The sequence below is a fragment of the Pinus tabuliformis genome, chromosome J, assembly GCF_031772625.1.
Source record: "Pinus tabuliformis cultivar Carrire ecotype Pingquan chromosome J, CPIR1, whole genome shotgun sequence".
In the NCBI taxonomy this organism is placed as follows: Eukaryota; Viridiplantae; Streptophyta; class Pinopsida; order Pinales; family Pinaceae; genus Pinus; species Pinus tabuliformis.
Window position 1 is genome coordinate 443,272,631 of NC_142295.1, and position 17,454 is coordinate 443,290,084.

A 17,454-nucleotide genomic window follows, 5' to 3' on the forward strand; every position below is an offset into this window, starting at 1 on the left:
TTGCACCGTTACAAAAACATCCTTGCATGTTTGACATTTACACCATGAGATTTGAACCTCCATCAACCTGTTAAGAGACATTGCTCTTTACTAGTTCAACTAATCTAGGTGATTATTTGCCAAGGGACTCTAAATTTTTTGAATCCATCAAATGTTACAAACTATAGCCAAAACTCAGGGATTGAAGTGTTGAATTTATAAAATCTATAATCTGTTTTAGCTTCAATTGCAATGCTTCCTTATAAAAAAATAAATTAGCATCTTACATAACAGGTTCAGTCAAAGAAGATCATTATATTGTTTATTATTTTGCACAACAACGTCAATTCCTCATAAAGCTCATTTCTCTGGGCCAATAATTCATATCACTCTACTTTTTACGAGCCATTCAATATGAGGTGCATTATTTGAGTTTGTTTTATCATAAACTTGGCCTATAGGTTCTACCAGTGTTGTGAAAATTGCGATATTATCGCGATTTTATCATTTTATCGCGAGTTTTTTCGCAGAACGAAAATATCACAAGTTTTATTCGAAATTATCGTCGGTATTTTTTTTGCCCGATTTTTTGGAAATTATCGCGAGTTTTTCAAATTATCACGATTTTTTCCAAAAAATAGCGATAAAATCAGAAATTATTGCGGGCAGCGAGGTTTTATAAGGGATGCTAAATGTTTGAAATGCAATTTTTTTGAAAGAAACAAATAATTTTTGAGTGGGGCAGCTTAATGATCAAGTCTAGGCCCTAGTATTGATATGTTATTCATGGTAATGTTAAATTCTTATAGTAAAAGGATGAAAATGAAGATTAAGGAGAATGTCACCATGAAATGACTCAGGATGTTTGAGAGTGGTTCCGGCCTCATTGGATTTCATATGGAGAAAGTAGAATTTTAGATTTCATTCAAAATCCAACAGACTTATCAGTTTTTCAGGATTTCAGGATTGGGAGATTGTAATGTTTCTAGGTGACACCACCTGCTCGGGCTACCCCTGCCACCAGTAGAGGACGTGGTCTATTTCCTATAGCTCCTACTTCTAGTTCTTCAGCTTCTAGAGCATAGCAGACTCCACTGCCAACTCCACCAGCACCAACATCTACATCTAGAGGGAAAGGGAAAGCTGTGGCATTTTCTCGCAAGAGGGGTAGAGAAAATCAATAGGATTAGACTTTATTTATTTTCTTCATTTGATTGTATATGACATTATGACATGATGAGATACATTATTATATTTTTTGTTGATATTTTGAGGCTGAGCTGGGACTCAGGAGTCAGGACTAACTATTCAGGACATGATTCAATGTTATGTGTGATTTTAGCACTAGAAATGATATTAAACATCTTATATATTAGTTCTTTTATCATATTTATGTGTCAATGTATTTATTTTATGTTGTAGATGGTTTAGATATTAAAAAAAATGAAAAAAAAAAAGAATATTTTTGTACCAAACGGTTTTTTCCCGATTATTTCCGATTATTTCCCGATAATTACGATTTTTTCCGATTTTTTCCTCGCACCAATATTACCCCGATAATGATTAATGCAACATTAGGTTCTACTATCCTGTTTATGGAAGTTCTAAAAATAAACAACTCTCTTGTCATTGTGCTGCAATAATAGATGTTTTATAATGTCATATCTTATAAATCTGAGCCCACAAATTATTAATATTAGCAATCATTCCATATACAGGAAGATAAGCGACAACCAAAGGTACAGATGAATATACAATAATTCAATGTGATTCCAAATTTCAATTCAGAATTGCATGCATGAATTTATGATTTTATGAATCATTTGAGAATCTATGATTGAAAAAAAAATTCAATGTCAAAATAACAGTTTAAATATTTATTTATAGAAAAAGTAGCATTAGTGTTCTGAATCCCCTATCCCAATTTCAAGATGAGTGCTTCACACAAACTGAATTCTTCAACGGATTCCGATCACACCTACTGTTTGTGTAAATTTCTAGTCAATTCTCCCAAATAGAAATCATTTCAAACTAAACTCGCATGTCTATTATTTATAATTTCTTGGACTTATTTCAAAATCTTGTACACTAAGCATCTAATTATAAGTGCCAACTTATCTTGTGAGGAACTGATGACTACTTTGCAAAGGGTATTTACTATTTATAAAAGCACAAAAAGGTAAAGCTACGTGTCTCCATTTGGATGATTTGTTGTTCATACACTAAGCTTCTAATTACAGGTCCCCGTTCTTATCTCATGAGGAATATATGACTATTTTCAAGGTTGAGCATCTTTATCTCAGTATTTGAAATTATAGCCAACGAACAATGGATCAAGGATGGAGGGTTTTTTGCTATTTCATAATTTAATATTTTCTTTCCTTGACTACTATGTCCAGAAACACACCAGAGTAATGCTACGTGTTTTCCAGTTTGATTATTTTCTTCTCTTTTCCAAACACCATCGTACACAAAGATAAAATTGTCTATTTTGTGGACATTTCGATTGCAATGAAATTTAAGAGGGTAAATTTGATATACAAATTACTTGAACCTTAACCTAACAGATAAGGTGATACTTTGTTGACAAAGTAATTTGAATTCTGCATTGCACTACAATGCACCAGATAGGGTGTTGAGGGCCTTTTCAATTGTTCAAACCGATATTCAGTTGTATGAAGTGTATTAAGTAGCTTATCTTAGCAACTAAAAGGGTTGCCCCATACAGACCTGACTGATTTTGACGTACCTCGGAAGATTTGAGTATATTGCATGAATAGAAAGAAAGAAGAAAGAAAGAAATTATTTTAACGTCCATGAGGCTAAATATAGCCTATGTGACAGATTGCTTCTTCATCTGTTTGATGTATTTGGCCCTTTTTCTGTGAAGCTTCAAAATAAATGCTCCTAGCTTCTCGACAAACCCCTCGCTAAAAAGATTATCTCAAGAGCTAGCTGCCAGCATATCTGCATAATTTTCCTTGTTGTCTTTGAAGGCCTCACATTCTAAAATGAAAAGTTTTTCTGTTTCGACTTTTCCAGAAGAACAAAAAATGCATACTCTTTCCTCCCACACTTATTTTGGCCTTTTCCAGCACCTTGTTTCACAACGGAGTTGATGAGAATTATGTTGAAATTTCTAAGTATTACCCGTTAGAATTTTATCTATATTCTCTGGTTTATTTCGCCTATTTGTTTAATTACTAACAAGTTATTTAACCATATAAACACTGAATTAAACACAATATAGTCTCAACCATCTACAGATCAATAGCTGAAACAAATAGACAAACACACACAAGTAACATCGTTATTTTTGGACAATCATCCCCGGAAAAACCCAACTTGGGAAAATCTGTGCAACAATTCTGAGGATTTTTATTATTAAGCAATTTTATTGAGTACACTGGGTGCCAAACTGGCTCACTTGACAAAGATAAATAATCTGGTAGTAATACCTCTCTTCAGAAGCAGATATTCTGAAAGTTTGCCCCCACGAAACCCTCTCCAACACAATTTGAAGCACTACGTCAGCCTGAAACCCTCTGCGCCAGCCCTCTGAGGCTCTGTGTAGCCTCTCCGGCTCTCTGCATCACTCCTATAGCCTCTGCGTGGATGATGCAGGCCCTTCTGGCCTCTGCACAGTCCCTGCTAGCCTCTGCGTGGCTCCCTCTGGCTCTGTGTCTGCCTCTCTGCTTCTGTGCTAGTCTTTGGCACTATTTCTGCCTCTCTGCCTTGTACTCACTGCCCCTCACTACAACTCTGATCACTGATTAGATTTCTCTTAGCAAACTCGCTCTAGAAAATCGAATGACTAATCACTCTGGTGTATCTCCAACTAACCCTCAAGCCTCCTCTTATACTTTCTTGTTGAGTCTTCAACGACCGAGATTATACCTCTAATCAACGATTAAGATTAGGTTTGGCTTGATCCATGTCCTTTAGAACCTTCTAACCCAGTTTTATATTAATATTCATTAATATTTTTATTTTCTTAAGTTTAGACTTAGGAACCCACTGAAAATATTAATTATTTTAATATCTTTTTCACCAGGCAAAATTTCCCCAAACCATTTTTGGGTCTTAGAGATCTCATGTGCTTTAGCCTCTCCACCAATTTTCATGGCTAGAGCACATCCGATGCTAACCCAAATCAACATTCCTCTTAGTGATGAATGTGCTCTAGTAATACTCCACACTGAGCATCACCCTGATTATACGACACTGATACCTATGCCAATGCTAGGCCTCCCCGCCAAAAATCCTCTGCACTTCTACATCCTGTACTGCTGCCCTGGCTCTGCAACTGCCACTGCTACATCCATACGGCAACTTCCTCTGCATCCATGCTGCTGCTGGTCCTTTCTCCCAACACTGCATCTACACTGCAGTTCTCTCTCATTATGCTGCATTGCGCTACTGCTACTGCTATTGCACTGCAACTCAGTCATTGAGAAGTAAGTAACTGATCCACCCAACTACTGACATCCTTACCAGGCTAGAAACCCTCCCGATGCTGAAGCTCTCTCTGCCGCTATCCTGTGCTTCCTCTGTTGCCTTTGCGCTGCTGCAACAACTTTGTGCCTCTCGCGCTGTTGCAAACCTCTCTGTGCCATCCTGCACTGCTGCAACCTCCTCTGTGCCTCTTGCACTGCTACAACCTCTTTGCGCTGCTTGGGACTACTGCACTCTAGCACTCTCTGCCACTTCATCCGCATCCGCTTCTACTGACATCCGCCATCCTGCTACTCTCACTTCGGGGCTCTTGTAGCCAGGTATGATCCAAGAGTTCAGGTACTTCAAGGATCCTGTCACTCATCGCCTGTAGTCCTCCTGACTACAACTCGATGTCTCTCCACCTCTTCTCTAGAGGTACATGAGCACTCATGACACAATCGTCATCCTCCTCTACCTCATTTTCCGCCTTTGCTGGCGCTGCCTTGGAGTCAGATGCCTTTCCCTTATTCTTCTTCCTTGGACACTGGTTCACATAATGCCCAAGTTCCCCACAGTTGAAGCACTTTATCTTGGAGAGGTCCTTTTTCTTCCTCTTCTCCTGCTTCCTTGTGAATGCCAAAGCTGCATCCTCTTCCTCCTCTTTCTTGACTCGGGCTCCTTTACTGCTACTTCTCGTCTTGGTTAGCCATCTGATCTCTTCTTGGCGAAGAGCTGCCCACAATTCTTCCCAATTTGGAAGATTCGCTCTGCCCAGAATGCTCTGGACGAATATCTCCCACTCCTTGGAGACTACGTTTAGGGCGGTCCTCACCATCAACTTCTGATCCGGCGTGGCCCCTATGGAAGTCAGTCGGTCTCGGATCTCTTGCAACCTGCTGAGGAAGTGATCTACCTGCTCCCCCTTCTGCATCTGGTAAGACCACAATTGATTCTCTAGTAGCATCTTCCACTGCACGGAAGTGCCTTGGTATAATGTCTTCAAGGTATCCCACATTTCCTTTCCCGTCTCCTTCTCGGTAATATGCTGGACCACATGATATTTGACTCCATCAAGGATTATGCATTTCGCCTAGCCATCGCATCCTCATACCTTTCATTGTCAGCTGGGTCGACTGGGATAGCCACAGTTCTTAAGGTGAAGGCCTTGATCTGATGTCTATCTAGAACGGATAGGATCCTGGCCTTCCAGATGAAAAATTTGGATGCCACGTTCAGCCTGTCCTGATCCCTCAGTCCATTCATGGCCATCTCTCTGCTCTTCTTTTTAATTGCTCTGAATCTCTACTTCCGTCCTAAAAGTTCTCTTTTCGACTCCCTCTGAGTCGCTACTTCCCTCCTGGAAGTTCTCTGCTAGACTCCCTCTACGTCTCGATTTCCCTCCTGGAAATCCCCTTGCCAACCGTCGAATCGCATCTCTCCGATCTCCTATGCACTTGCAACACTGATGTGGATTTCTTGGCTAAAAATCCGCCTAGGTAGCGACTCCCTCTACCTTGGTTTTGTCCCGTTAGCTACTGTTCTGTCTCGGCAGCAACAACACCCCACCAGTTGCACTCCTCGCAATTTGTCAACAGCTTCCTATGCCCTAGCAACTGAAGGACTGAGCCTCTAGGCTTTGCGCAATCCCAAGAAGGTTGATTTGCTCCCTTGGCCAACTGCGTCAACCCTCCTGGTCTCTGCATGGCTCTTCGTGAGTCCCTTCTGCCTTCTTCTACCTCTGTGCTGACCTCTCTCTGGTTCAAACTGATGAGGCAGGCCCTCTGCGTCAACCCTTCTCTGTTGCTTTTTTCCTATGAACAACTTCTATCACTTGGGATAGTTGTTTCCGCTGCAAATTCTTTGATTCAGCTGGCGCCTTCAGCTTTCCTGTGATCTGCAATGCTCTGATACCATGTTGAAATTTCTAAGTATTACCGTTAGAAATTTTATCTGTATTCTCTGGTTTATTTCGCCTACTTGTTTAATTACTAGCAAGTTATTTAACCATATAAACACTGAAATAAACACAATACAGTCTCAACCATCTACAGATCAACAGTTGAAAGAAATAGACAAACACACAAGTGACACCGTTATTTTTGGACAATCGTCCCCAGAAAAATCCAACTTGGGAAAACCAGTGCAACAGTTCTGAGGGTTTTTATTATTAAGCAGCTTTTCTGAGTACTCTGGGTGCCAAATTGGCTCACCCGACAGAGATAAATAATTTGGTAGTAATACCTCTCTTCGGAAGCAAATATTCTCAAAGTCTGCCCCACGAAACCCTCTCCTGCACAATCTGAAGCACTATGTCAGCCCTCTTGGCCTTTGTGTCAGCCCTCTGAGGCTTTGCGCAGCCTCTCTGGCTCTCTGTGTCACTCCCTTAGCCTCTGCATGGATGACGCAAGCCATTATGGCCTCTGTGCAGTCCCTGCTAGCCTCTGCGTGGCTCCCTCTGGCTCTGCCTCTCTGCCTCTCTACTTCTGTGCTGGTCTTCCAGCACTATCTCTGCCTCTCTGCCTCGTACTCATTGCCCCTCACTGCAACTTTGATCACTGATTCGATTTCTCTTAGCAAACCCTGCTCTAGAAAATCAAATGACTTATCACTCTGGTGTATCTCCAACGAACCCTCAAGCCTCCTCTTATACTTTTCTTGTTGAGTCTTCAACGGCCGAGATTACATCTCTAATCAACGACTAAGATTAGATTTGGCTTGATCCATGTCCTTTAGAACCTTCTAACCCAGTTTTATATTAATACCCATTAAATATTAATTATTTTAATATCTCCTTCACCGGGCAAAATTTTCCCAAACCATTTTTAGGTCTTGGAGATCTCATGTGCTTTAGCCTCTCCACCAACTTTCATGGTTAGAGCACATCCGATGCTACTCCAAATCAACAAATTAGTCCTTTACTGAGCAATAAGAATTTTGGCTCTTCAAGAGATATTGACCTCTATGTATGCTTTTGGTTGATGACTATGAGTGAGATTAAACACTTCAATATAATACTTTTTCTTTCTTCCTAGCTCCTTATCCCAAGTACACTTGTGAAACTTTTCCATAACAAAAGCTTTTATCTCTTTGTTGTTTATGGGACACGCGTTCAAGCAAATACCCCATTTACTAAACCATTTGTTATTTTGTTGCATCCAAGTATTTTATCTCTTGCACAATCTGTCATTAAAGACAACTATAGGCCATCTACCCTCTTCCATTTGCTCAATTTTTTTTAAATACCTTATGACCTGCACCATAGAAATTGCTTCAATAGGAGTAGTCTGTTTCACTTAACAAGATAGCATAAGAAACTGCACTTTTAATCTTGAATTTGTTTGTAATCAAACACTTTTGAATTTTCTCAATTTGTCTCCATTGCATGTCCGATGTACTGTGGCCCATATTTCACAACCATAGAGAATCACCGGAATCACTAGAAGCCCAAAAAGAGTTTGAGTAGTTTTCCAGTCCCATAACTCTATATCTCTAAACCTATTTTGAAAAACATAAAATGCATTCCAACCCCCCAAAGTTCTTTTCTTTCTACAACCATTCCAGCGTTGATTTTTGTTGAAATCAATTCCGAGATATTTGTAATCAACAACTTCTTCCTGATTTGATATGTATGAAAAGTGGTAAGAGGGGAGGAGGAAGATGAAAGTCGTCCGTGCGGGATTAGGGTAATTCCCTAGGGTTTATTGCAATTACTGAAGCCTGTAACCCTGTACCGACGCCGCTTGCAACCTCTCGCCGTTGTCGTACCATCTTCACACCCGTCGCCACTAGCTACCGACTACTCGCTGGAAAATGGGGGAAAATATGGAGGCAGAACAAGTGGATTACTCCGAGGATCCCTTCCCGGATTGGGTAATTTTTGGAAACCCCTGTTTCTCTACGTCGATTACTGACCCTAACCCGTTAACTGACCCGACTCTACCATCTGCTTCGCCTGTCGTAACATTACCTGGGTATAGCGCTGCGCCATCTCTCTCTGAGCCGCTCCCTATTGACACTCCAGGTCTCGAAGCTCCTCCTCTATCTCCGGGCACCCTGCATATTCTCTCCACTTACACGCCTCACTCACTTTCATTTGACCCTCACCCGCCCCTCTCAACATTCCTCACTGCGCCCCCGGTGGATACCCTTGTATCTACCTCAACAAAACCTCCTGTCTCAGGTCCGTGGCCTTCAGGCTATTTCGAGACCCCAGCGGTGAATGTAAAACCTGCTAAATATATCTCCCCTGAAGGCATCCCAAACCCTTTGGTGGACCATCCATCGGCTCCTTGCACCAAAAAAAGGAAGACTAAGTGCATAAAGGCGACCACAAAAGACATTACTATCAGATTTGGCGAGACCTCAGCCATAGGGGAAGCTGCGGTCATGGCGCGCACTGTGCTGGTTGGACATGTGCGAGGCCGAGCATACTCGGCCAACAGGCTGACACAATGGGTCAAGGAGATTTGGGGTGCACTGTTGAAAGAATTGCCGGAAGTTCACGTCCTGCCCCGAGGGTGGTTTTCATTACATTTTGCAAAGGAAGTTTACACGGATCTGGTACTTGCCAAGTACTGGCACATTGAGATGGCTCTGGTCCTTCTCAAACGGTGGAGCCCATTATTCGACCCGGAGCGTGAGCAAATTGGGGCTGGACCTCTGTGGGTGAGATTGCCAGGGCTCCCATTACAGTACTGGAGCGAGGATGTTCTTATCAGAATTGGGAATGCCCTAGGAACATATTTGGACCACGATCGCACATTTGTTGAATCGAAGAACCGAACTCTTGCTCGTGTACTGGTCCATTTGGATACCCGTGAAGGACTGGAGGAAAAGATAACTCTACAGTGGGGGAAATACAGTAGGATACAGATCTTGGATTATGAAGGGGTTCCGTTTCGCTGCAGACGGTGTCATAAGGTGGGACATCTCTACAAAGAGTGCCCACTTAACAGAAAATCAGAGGACTCCCCCAAGGTTACTCCTATTCCATCCAGGGGCAACTCACCGGTGATCTCTCGTCCTCCCTCGGGTCCTACATCAGCGGCACTATCTAGTCCTCACAAGACAGGGATGATGGGGCAGGGAACATCTTCGCCGCTGATGACCAGAGCTCGTGCTGCCGCTGAAGCTGCACAAGTCTCGGGTATTTCTCTAAACCCTTCCTCCACATCATTTGATAATAGCTCATCTGTTGTTGTCTCATCGGCTCAGATTTCCATGGCTCACTGTAACATGTCGACCCCTCCTCTAATCGCCTCCTCTGCCCCATCACTGCATTCTCCCTCTACATCCACCATCTCGCCGACATCCTCTGGGGTCTCCATTACTCACCAATACTTCCTCCGTTCTCGATCCCAATCCAAGGATATTCCGAATCAACTGGCCGGATTAGGGCTATCTTTACCAGGCTCTGGTCCACTGACTTCCAAAGGGAGGAAGTCTGATCTATCCAAAGCCATTTTGCGAGCTGGGGCGGAGGTAGCCTCCGGTCGTCAATCCACTCTCGACAGGGTCCTTAGAGAAAATTATACCTCGAGAAGCGTTCCCCCATGAAATGCCTGTCTTTCAATTTCAGAGGCATGGCTAGTGCCTCGAAGAAATTAGCTTTGCAGAGACTCTTTGAAGTTGAGCTGATTGACATTATTTTGCTACAAGAAACCCTCGGTCCGGCCGAGTACATTACCCGTTCTCTGCAATCTCTGGTCCCGCGCTGGAACTTTGTGGCTCTAGATGCTGTTGGGAGATCGGGGGGGTTGGCTATTGGATACAACCCTAGGTCCATTAGGGTTGATGCATCATGGGGGGTTCGAGATTCATGGGCATTGATGTTTTCTCTGCTGAACTCAATAAAACCCTTCCGATCGTGAATGTTTATGGACCTTGTCAACAGAGAGAACACTTTTGGCACCATCTCCTAAATCTCTCGTTACTGGCCCCGAATCACATCATCATCGGAGGGGACCTAAATTTCTCCTTGGGTTTCAGTGAAACCTGGGGGTCTTCGACTCAGGTAGATGCTATAACAGGGCACATGACAAATCTTCTGGATCAGACCAATTTTATTGATGTCCCCATGCACAAACCACTTCCCACTTGGAGAAACAGGAGAGTAGGCGACGCTGCTTTGGCCCCAAGACTTGGGAGATTTTTGATGAAGGGTCCGCTCATTCAACAACTCCATCATTACAAGCAATGGGTAGGTATAGGAGGTATTTCGGATCACTCCCCTATATATTTGGAAATCTTAGGTCCTCACCATAAGCCGAAAGCTCCCTTTAAATTCAACCACATATGGTTGCAGGACCCTGATTTCATTAAATTGGTATCTGAATTCTGGAATGCAAACCCCATCAACAGAGAGGAATCATTGGCAAAAGGGTTCTGCAATAACCTATCCAAGCTGAAACACATTACTATCAATTGGGCTAAGGATAAGCAAAGTAGGGAAAATGCACAGCTCACCCACATTGAAGCTGAACTGAGCTCCTTATTGGATGATCGAAGTTTGGGTTTCATCTCAGGGGATGATAAGGTGCGCTTGATCGAGTTGGAAAATCAAAAGGCCCATATACTCAAAGAGAGGGAGGAATCACAAAGGCTGAGAAGTAGAGCCATTTGGCTGAAAGCTGGTGATGACAATACTAGATTTTTTCAAAATTATGCAAAGGGACGAAAGGTTGCAAATACCATCTGAAATCTCCCTCTTCCTGAGGGAGGCCTAGCTGACTCATTCAACAAGCTCTCCCGACTAGGTACTTTGCACTTCAAGAACCTATATAGGAACCCTCCTGGCACAAATCTGGCTGAGATCATAAATGTGGCAAATCATTTCCCTAGATTTGTCAATGAGGAAGATGCAGAAGAGCTCTTTGCACCAGTTACCACTGGGGAACTGGAAGGCACATTAAAATGGTTCAAAAAGGATAAGAGCCCAGGCCCGGATGGCTGGACCATTGAGTTCTATCTTGCTTTCTATGAGTTATTGGGGCCAGACCTACTGAAGGTAGTGGAGGAAAGCAGAACTTCTGGATCCCTATATCATGCCATCAACACTACATTTATTGCCCTCATCCCAAAGTCTGATTCCCCATCCTCTTTTGACGATTACAGACCCATATCTTTGTGCAACTGTCTCTATAAGATCATCTCCAAGATTATTGCCAATCGCCTCAGACCCATTCTCTCTAGAAATATAGCTCCTCAACAATTTGCTTTTCTTGAAGATAGACAGATTCATGAAGCCATAGGATCAGTGCAAGAAGCTCTTCACTCTATCTGGTCCAAACATCTCAAAAGTATCATCCTCAAGATCGACCTGTCTAAATATTTTGACCGAGTCAGCTGGCTCTACATCAAGATGCTTCTCATCCATCTGGGTCTCCCTCATAATTTCATCACTTGGATCATGGCCTGCATTACCACCCCCACTTTCAGTGTCCTTATAAATGGTTCGGCTTCCCATTTCTTCCACTCTGAAAGGGGGCTCAGGCAGGGTTGTCCCTTATCCCCCCTTCTCTTCCTTATTGTCATGGAAGGTCTAAGTCGATTAATTGCATCAGCCAAGCGGGAAGGAGCCCTTTGTGGCCTCAAGATCTCGGATGACTGCTATCTTACACATCTATTATTTGTGGATGACGTACTTATCCTGCTGGATGGCAGCATCCGGGACTCCCTGTCTTTCTCTAGGATCCTTCACCTATTCTCGTCAGCCACTGGGATGCTTGTCAACCATCCCAAATCCACTATCACCTTTGCTCGTACAATAGTCCATGAATCTCAATATGCTCACCAGGTATTCCCATACAGTATCCACCCACTGGACAGAGGACTCAAATATCTGGGTTATTGGTTAAAACCCACCTGTCAGAAGATAGCAGATTGGGTCTGGCTCGTCACAAAATTGGAGAAAAGGCTAACCTGCTGGAGCCACAGATACTTATCCAGGGCGGGAAGGTTGGTTCTTATCAAATCGGTCCTGGAAGCCACCCCAGTTTTCTGGATGGCACTTGCTTGGATACCCAGGAATATCCTATCTCGCTTACAGCAACTGTGCAACAGATACCTTTGGGCTGGGAATCAAGACAAAAGAATATTTGCCTGGATCAGCTGGCAAAAGATTGCATTGCCAAAGAGATGGGGGGGATGGGGATTAAAAGACCTCCCTCTTTTTGCACAAGCCCTTGCAACAAAAATGGGCTGGACCCTGCTGACTAGTCAGAATCTATGGACTCATATATCATATCATAAATACATCTGGCCTCAAGACATGATGGATTGGGTCAGACTGCCTAGTTGGCCGAAGACAGGTATCTCATCAGTGTGGAAGGCTTTGATTCATTCTCTGCCTCTCATAAGAGACAATCTGGTGTGGAGGATAAATGACGGATCCCTGGCACGGATAGGACTGGATCCGTGGATAGGAAGTGGAGGTAGACATCTACTCTCACAAGACCTCATCAGGTATCTACACTCCTGGGAGATCAGGGTGTTCTCACATATTGCTGATCAACAGAACACAGGGATATTTGCACAGGCATGGAAATCGGCTCTCCAAATTAATCTACCTCCTAGATGGCACCAGGAATGGCACGAGTACATATCAGCGATATCTGAATCCCACATCAGAATTAAAGAGGGACCAGATGAATTAGTATGGAGCCAGGCTGAGAATGGCAAATATTCTCCAAAATCAGGTTACATTTCTCTAAATCTACATAAGAAACCAGATTCAATTTCAAATTGGTGGAGAAGCATTTGGAAACTCATGGCTCCGCCGAGAACCAAATTATTCTTCTGGTGTATACTGAGAAACAAGGTGCCTACCGGGGAACAACTTACACATAGAGCTTTTCAAGGGCCCACCTGGTGCATTCTGTGTAAATGCGCATCTGAATCTACAGACCATCTCTTTTTGCGCTGTAGTGTTATACTATCTCTTTGGAGTACCTTATCCACTTCGATCCGATATAATGGGCAATGGGAGGGAGATGACCTGAGCAGCGCATGGGACGATTGGTCAAATAGACACAGGGGATCCAAGCTTCAGAACCTACCTATACTTGTCAATTGGTACATTTGGAAAGCCCGCAACCGTCACATATTTGACAACAACCTGCGCATTTGCCACACATTGAGGCTGGGATTATTTCTGCATAAAGGGAGCTGCCAGATCCCCCGCCTCCTAGAGAGCGACGACCACATCCACCTCCGTGTATTGATAAAAACACACCCTGGGCTTTCTTTGACGGGGCCGCAAACCAACATGGATGCGGTGGAGGATTCATTTTGCATATCAATGAACAACACCTCTATAAAGTCAAGATGGGTTTGGGTGTTGGAACAAATAATTATGCTGAGCTCATTACCTTGCACCACCTACTGCATTTCACTTTGGGACACCAGTGCACCAATATAAACATTTTCTGGGACTCAAAGATTATTGTCAATTGGTTCAATGGCATTTCTGATTGTCACATTCACACACTCAGCAACATTTTAAACGAGGTAAATATTTTCAAGGCAGAATTTAACAATATCTCTTGCTCTCATATCTACAGGGAGCATAACAACAATGCTGACAAATTATCCAAGGAGGCCGCGTTAATGCCCAAAGGCGAATAGCGAGGGACAAATGAGTATCAGTAATACCATCGGCCATATATAGATCCAATCTATCAGAGGGACCCTGGTCATTGACCAAGCTATTTTTGGTTTTGTAAAATCTGAAACAATATACAAATTTTTGACAATCACTGAACAAATTGTAAGGGCCCTGCGTGGCTCATGTACAGGCATAATCAAGCATACTACAGTTGATATTTTCCACAGCTGAATATAGCAGATCGCCCTGCGAGGTGTATCTGGTAACAGTTTCCATAGCATTTTCTTATGATCATAGTCCATAGTGACATACAGCGTATGCGATAGCATCTACAATATGTAATTTTTCCTACTTAATGAAAAGTTGCTGATTTTTCCAGGGAAAAAAAAGCAACTTCTTCCTTAATGTTGTCTTCAAAGTAGAACTTTAGTTAGTTATGTTTTCTTTTCTTAGAGAAAACCACTACTTTAGTTTTGCTGATATTGACTTGCATCCCCACTCTACTTTCCACTCTACTTTCGTTTAGATAAATGATGATGCTAAGAGGTCACACTACTATTCTTCCCTTCATTATGCTTATAAATTATAACATATATAAAAAAAATATGGCATTTAATAATCAAGCTTGTGAAAATTCGTTATCAACTCTCCTGTTTGAATAAAAGGCTTAACAGACTTTTGTACAAACAGTGAAAAATATGAATTGTATTTTATGTACCAAGGTTAAATTGTGCTTTGTATAGTACTGAAATAACCATGACAGAGAGTCGTTTTTTGCTTGAAAATACATAGGAATTAACAATAATTCAAAACGAGTAAGCAAAACTTGAAAGATAGAGATTAAGGAAACAAAAGTAAACAGAATGTTGCACTGTCTGGGATGCAGCATGATTAGAGACATGAAAAGAAGACAGGATCTGATGAACATACTCGACAACATGTTGCTTGAAATTGTGTATTTCATAGAGCATCTGCCAGAAGAAGGGGTTCAGAACATTTGTTTTCTGCGCAAACAATCCGGGCAGGCCATTGCTGCTGGACCATTCATATCCCTTGCCATTGTCCAGACTCACAGAGAATGACATATCGGATAACTCCAAATCCACTCCAAGCTCCTCGAAGAATCTCATCGTGCTCGAATCCGTCACCTACATTGCCAAAATAATTTCAATAGCAATAATAAACTACGGAATCCAAGCATATATATTTATATTAATATTTTTTAAAAATTTAATAGATATAAGATATATTTATGCTAATATTTTCATAAATTGATAAATCAATTGAAACAAATACTTATTTACTTTAAAATAATTTTTACTTCAAAAAATTAATCTTTCTAAAAATTTAATAGATCCTTGTAATTAAGATATATTTATATTGATATTTTTTAAAAATTTAACAGATATAAGATATATTTTTACTAATATTTTCATAAATTGATAAATCAATTGGAACAAATACTTTTATGGTGGCCTCACTATGGTCTTTAAATACACACCTTCGCCCCTCCCCCTCCAAGAAAATAGTATTTTCATTATTTCGTTCATCAAACGGAAGAGAAGACAAAATTTACATATTTACCTATTTCTTTATCGATGGAAGAAGAATAACATTGCCTAGGCTCTCTTCTTTGATACCTTCTTTCCGCGAAATAGAGATAATATTTTCATTATTTCATCAATCAAACCGGAAAAAAAAAGATAAATTTTACATTATTTTGATATAATCGACGGAAGAAAAGGTATGGAGAATTGAATCTTTCCATGGTTGATTAATTAATCAACTGGAGACTGGAAGCGTACACGACTGCAGGCCATGAATCAACATATTTTTTCCCAAAAGAGAAGATAATATCTGCAGGAAAAATATTTTCATTTTTTCATAGATGAACGGGAAAAAAGATAAACATTTTTCCATGTTGATTAATTAATCAAGTGAAGACTGGAAGCTTTCACGACTGCAGGCCATGAATCAACGTATTTTTTCCCAAAAGAGAAGATAATATCTGCACTGTATCATGAAACGGCGGGTTTCTTTCGAAAACAAAACATGATATTTTCTTTGTTTCATTTATCAACGGTAGAAAATGTAAATTTTACATTATTTCTTTAATCGACGAGAGAATAGAGAGCAATTTCATTATTATTTCATTAATCAGCTTGAGATTGGAAGCTTACACGATTGCAGACCATGAATCCTAAGTCCATGTCAATTCCGTCCACAGAAAACGTGCGTGCATGGCCTCCGAGATCATTTTCTTTCTCGTACACAACCACCTCGACTCCTGCTCGAGCTAAAGTGTAAGCAGCCACGATTCCACCCAGGCCCGCTCCAACCACCGCCACTTTCATTTTCCTTGGCAAGTCTTCTCCCTCTGATCTTCTCTGCTTTTGAGATTGCAATATCAAGATTCTTGATTTAACTTCGAGAATATTTTAATATCGCAAAGATCGGTCTCCCTGCTTCTGTAACCACAAATTGCATGCCGTCTTGGTTAGTTAAGATATCTGCATTGTTAGGATAAAGAATCCTTCCCCGGTTACTGAGAGCATGCATTCTTTATATTATTAAACTTTTCAGGAAAGGAAAGCAAAATCTTTGAATCATTATTTTCCATTACCGAGTATTCCTTTGCGGGACACTGTATATTATTAAACTTTGCAGGAAAGGAAAGCAAAATCTTTGAATCATTATTTTTCATTACCGTAGTGCTCAGGTTTTGCTGCCGGGACTCAATTTGAGGCTTTACGGTTTGGACGAGGCTGCAAATAAAAATCGAGATTTACAGTATTTAGCAGGCACGGATGTAAGTTGAAATGTGTTAAGTTAGATTATAATTTTACACTTACAAAGCAGATAAATTACAGCGTTGAATTGATGGCCATCCTTAAGTGGATTGCAGATTCCCCAAATATTTTGGGAATGGACCGCTCCCATATTTGTGGGATTCCCAAATATGTGGGGAATCTGCAATCGACTTGAGCTCACAGCAATGGGAAGAGTGATGTCAGCAAAAGCAAAATACGAAGTCAAGAAGCATCCGAGGAAGATAAAAAACTTTGAACCGTTTTGTAAACGACAAAAGGGCGGAATATTACAATTTTTTGTTTCATTTAAAGATTCCAGCGACAAAAGAGGGCGGAATATCACATTTTTTGTTTTATTTAAAGATTCCAATTGCTAACTGTCCGCTTCAGGTTTCCCCGGGGAGCCTGATTTATTCATAAAAATCGCAAGCCGCCCTTTTATAATATTTTTAGTGTTTACGAAAACAATGCGGATTAATAAATGAGGAAGATTGAGGTATATATTTATTTAAAATTATTGGATCGACTCTTTTAGGTTGATTTAAAAAATAATAGTAAAAATTAAATTGATTAAAGTTTTTAGATTTCAAAAATATTAAAATTATTGGATTTATTAAGGAGTGT

General features: G+C 41.2%; 1 protein-coding gene across 4 annotated transcripts in view; it reads right to left on the reverse strand.

Moving 5' to 3' along the window:
• The window catches only part of LOC149227721 (uncharacterized), a 473,804-nt gene extending 456,647 nt beyond the window's left edge, over positions 1-17,157 (reverse strand). The window contains exons 1-4 of one of the 4 annotated variants that reach the window (XM_089377894.1): positions 16,873-17,157; positions 16,728-16,785; positions 16,201-16,488; positions 14,951-15,168 (exon numbers count right to left, since the gene is read on the reverse strand). In XM_089377894.1, coding sequence (XP_089234020.1) covers positions 14,951-15,168; positions 16,201-16,374 — 392 coding nt within the window. In that variant the 5' untranslated portion in view covers positions 16,375-16,488; positions 16,728-16,785; positions 16,873-17,157. Of the gene's footprint in view, positions 1-14,950; positions 15,169-16,200; positions 16,489-16,643 lie in introns of all 4 variants that reach the window. The other 3 variants (XM_089377896.1, XM_089377897.1, XM_089377895.1) reach the window with 3 other exon arrangements.
• Between the last annotated feature and the right edge of the window lie 297 nt (positions 17,158-17,454).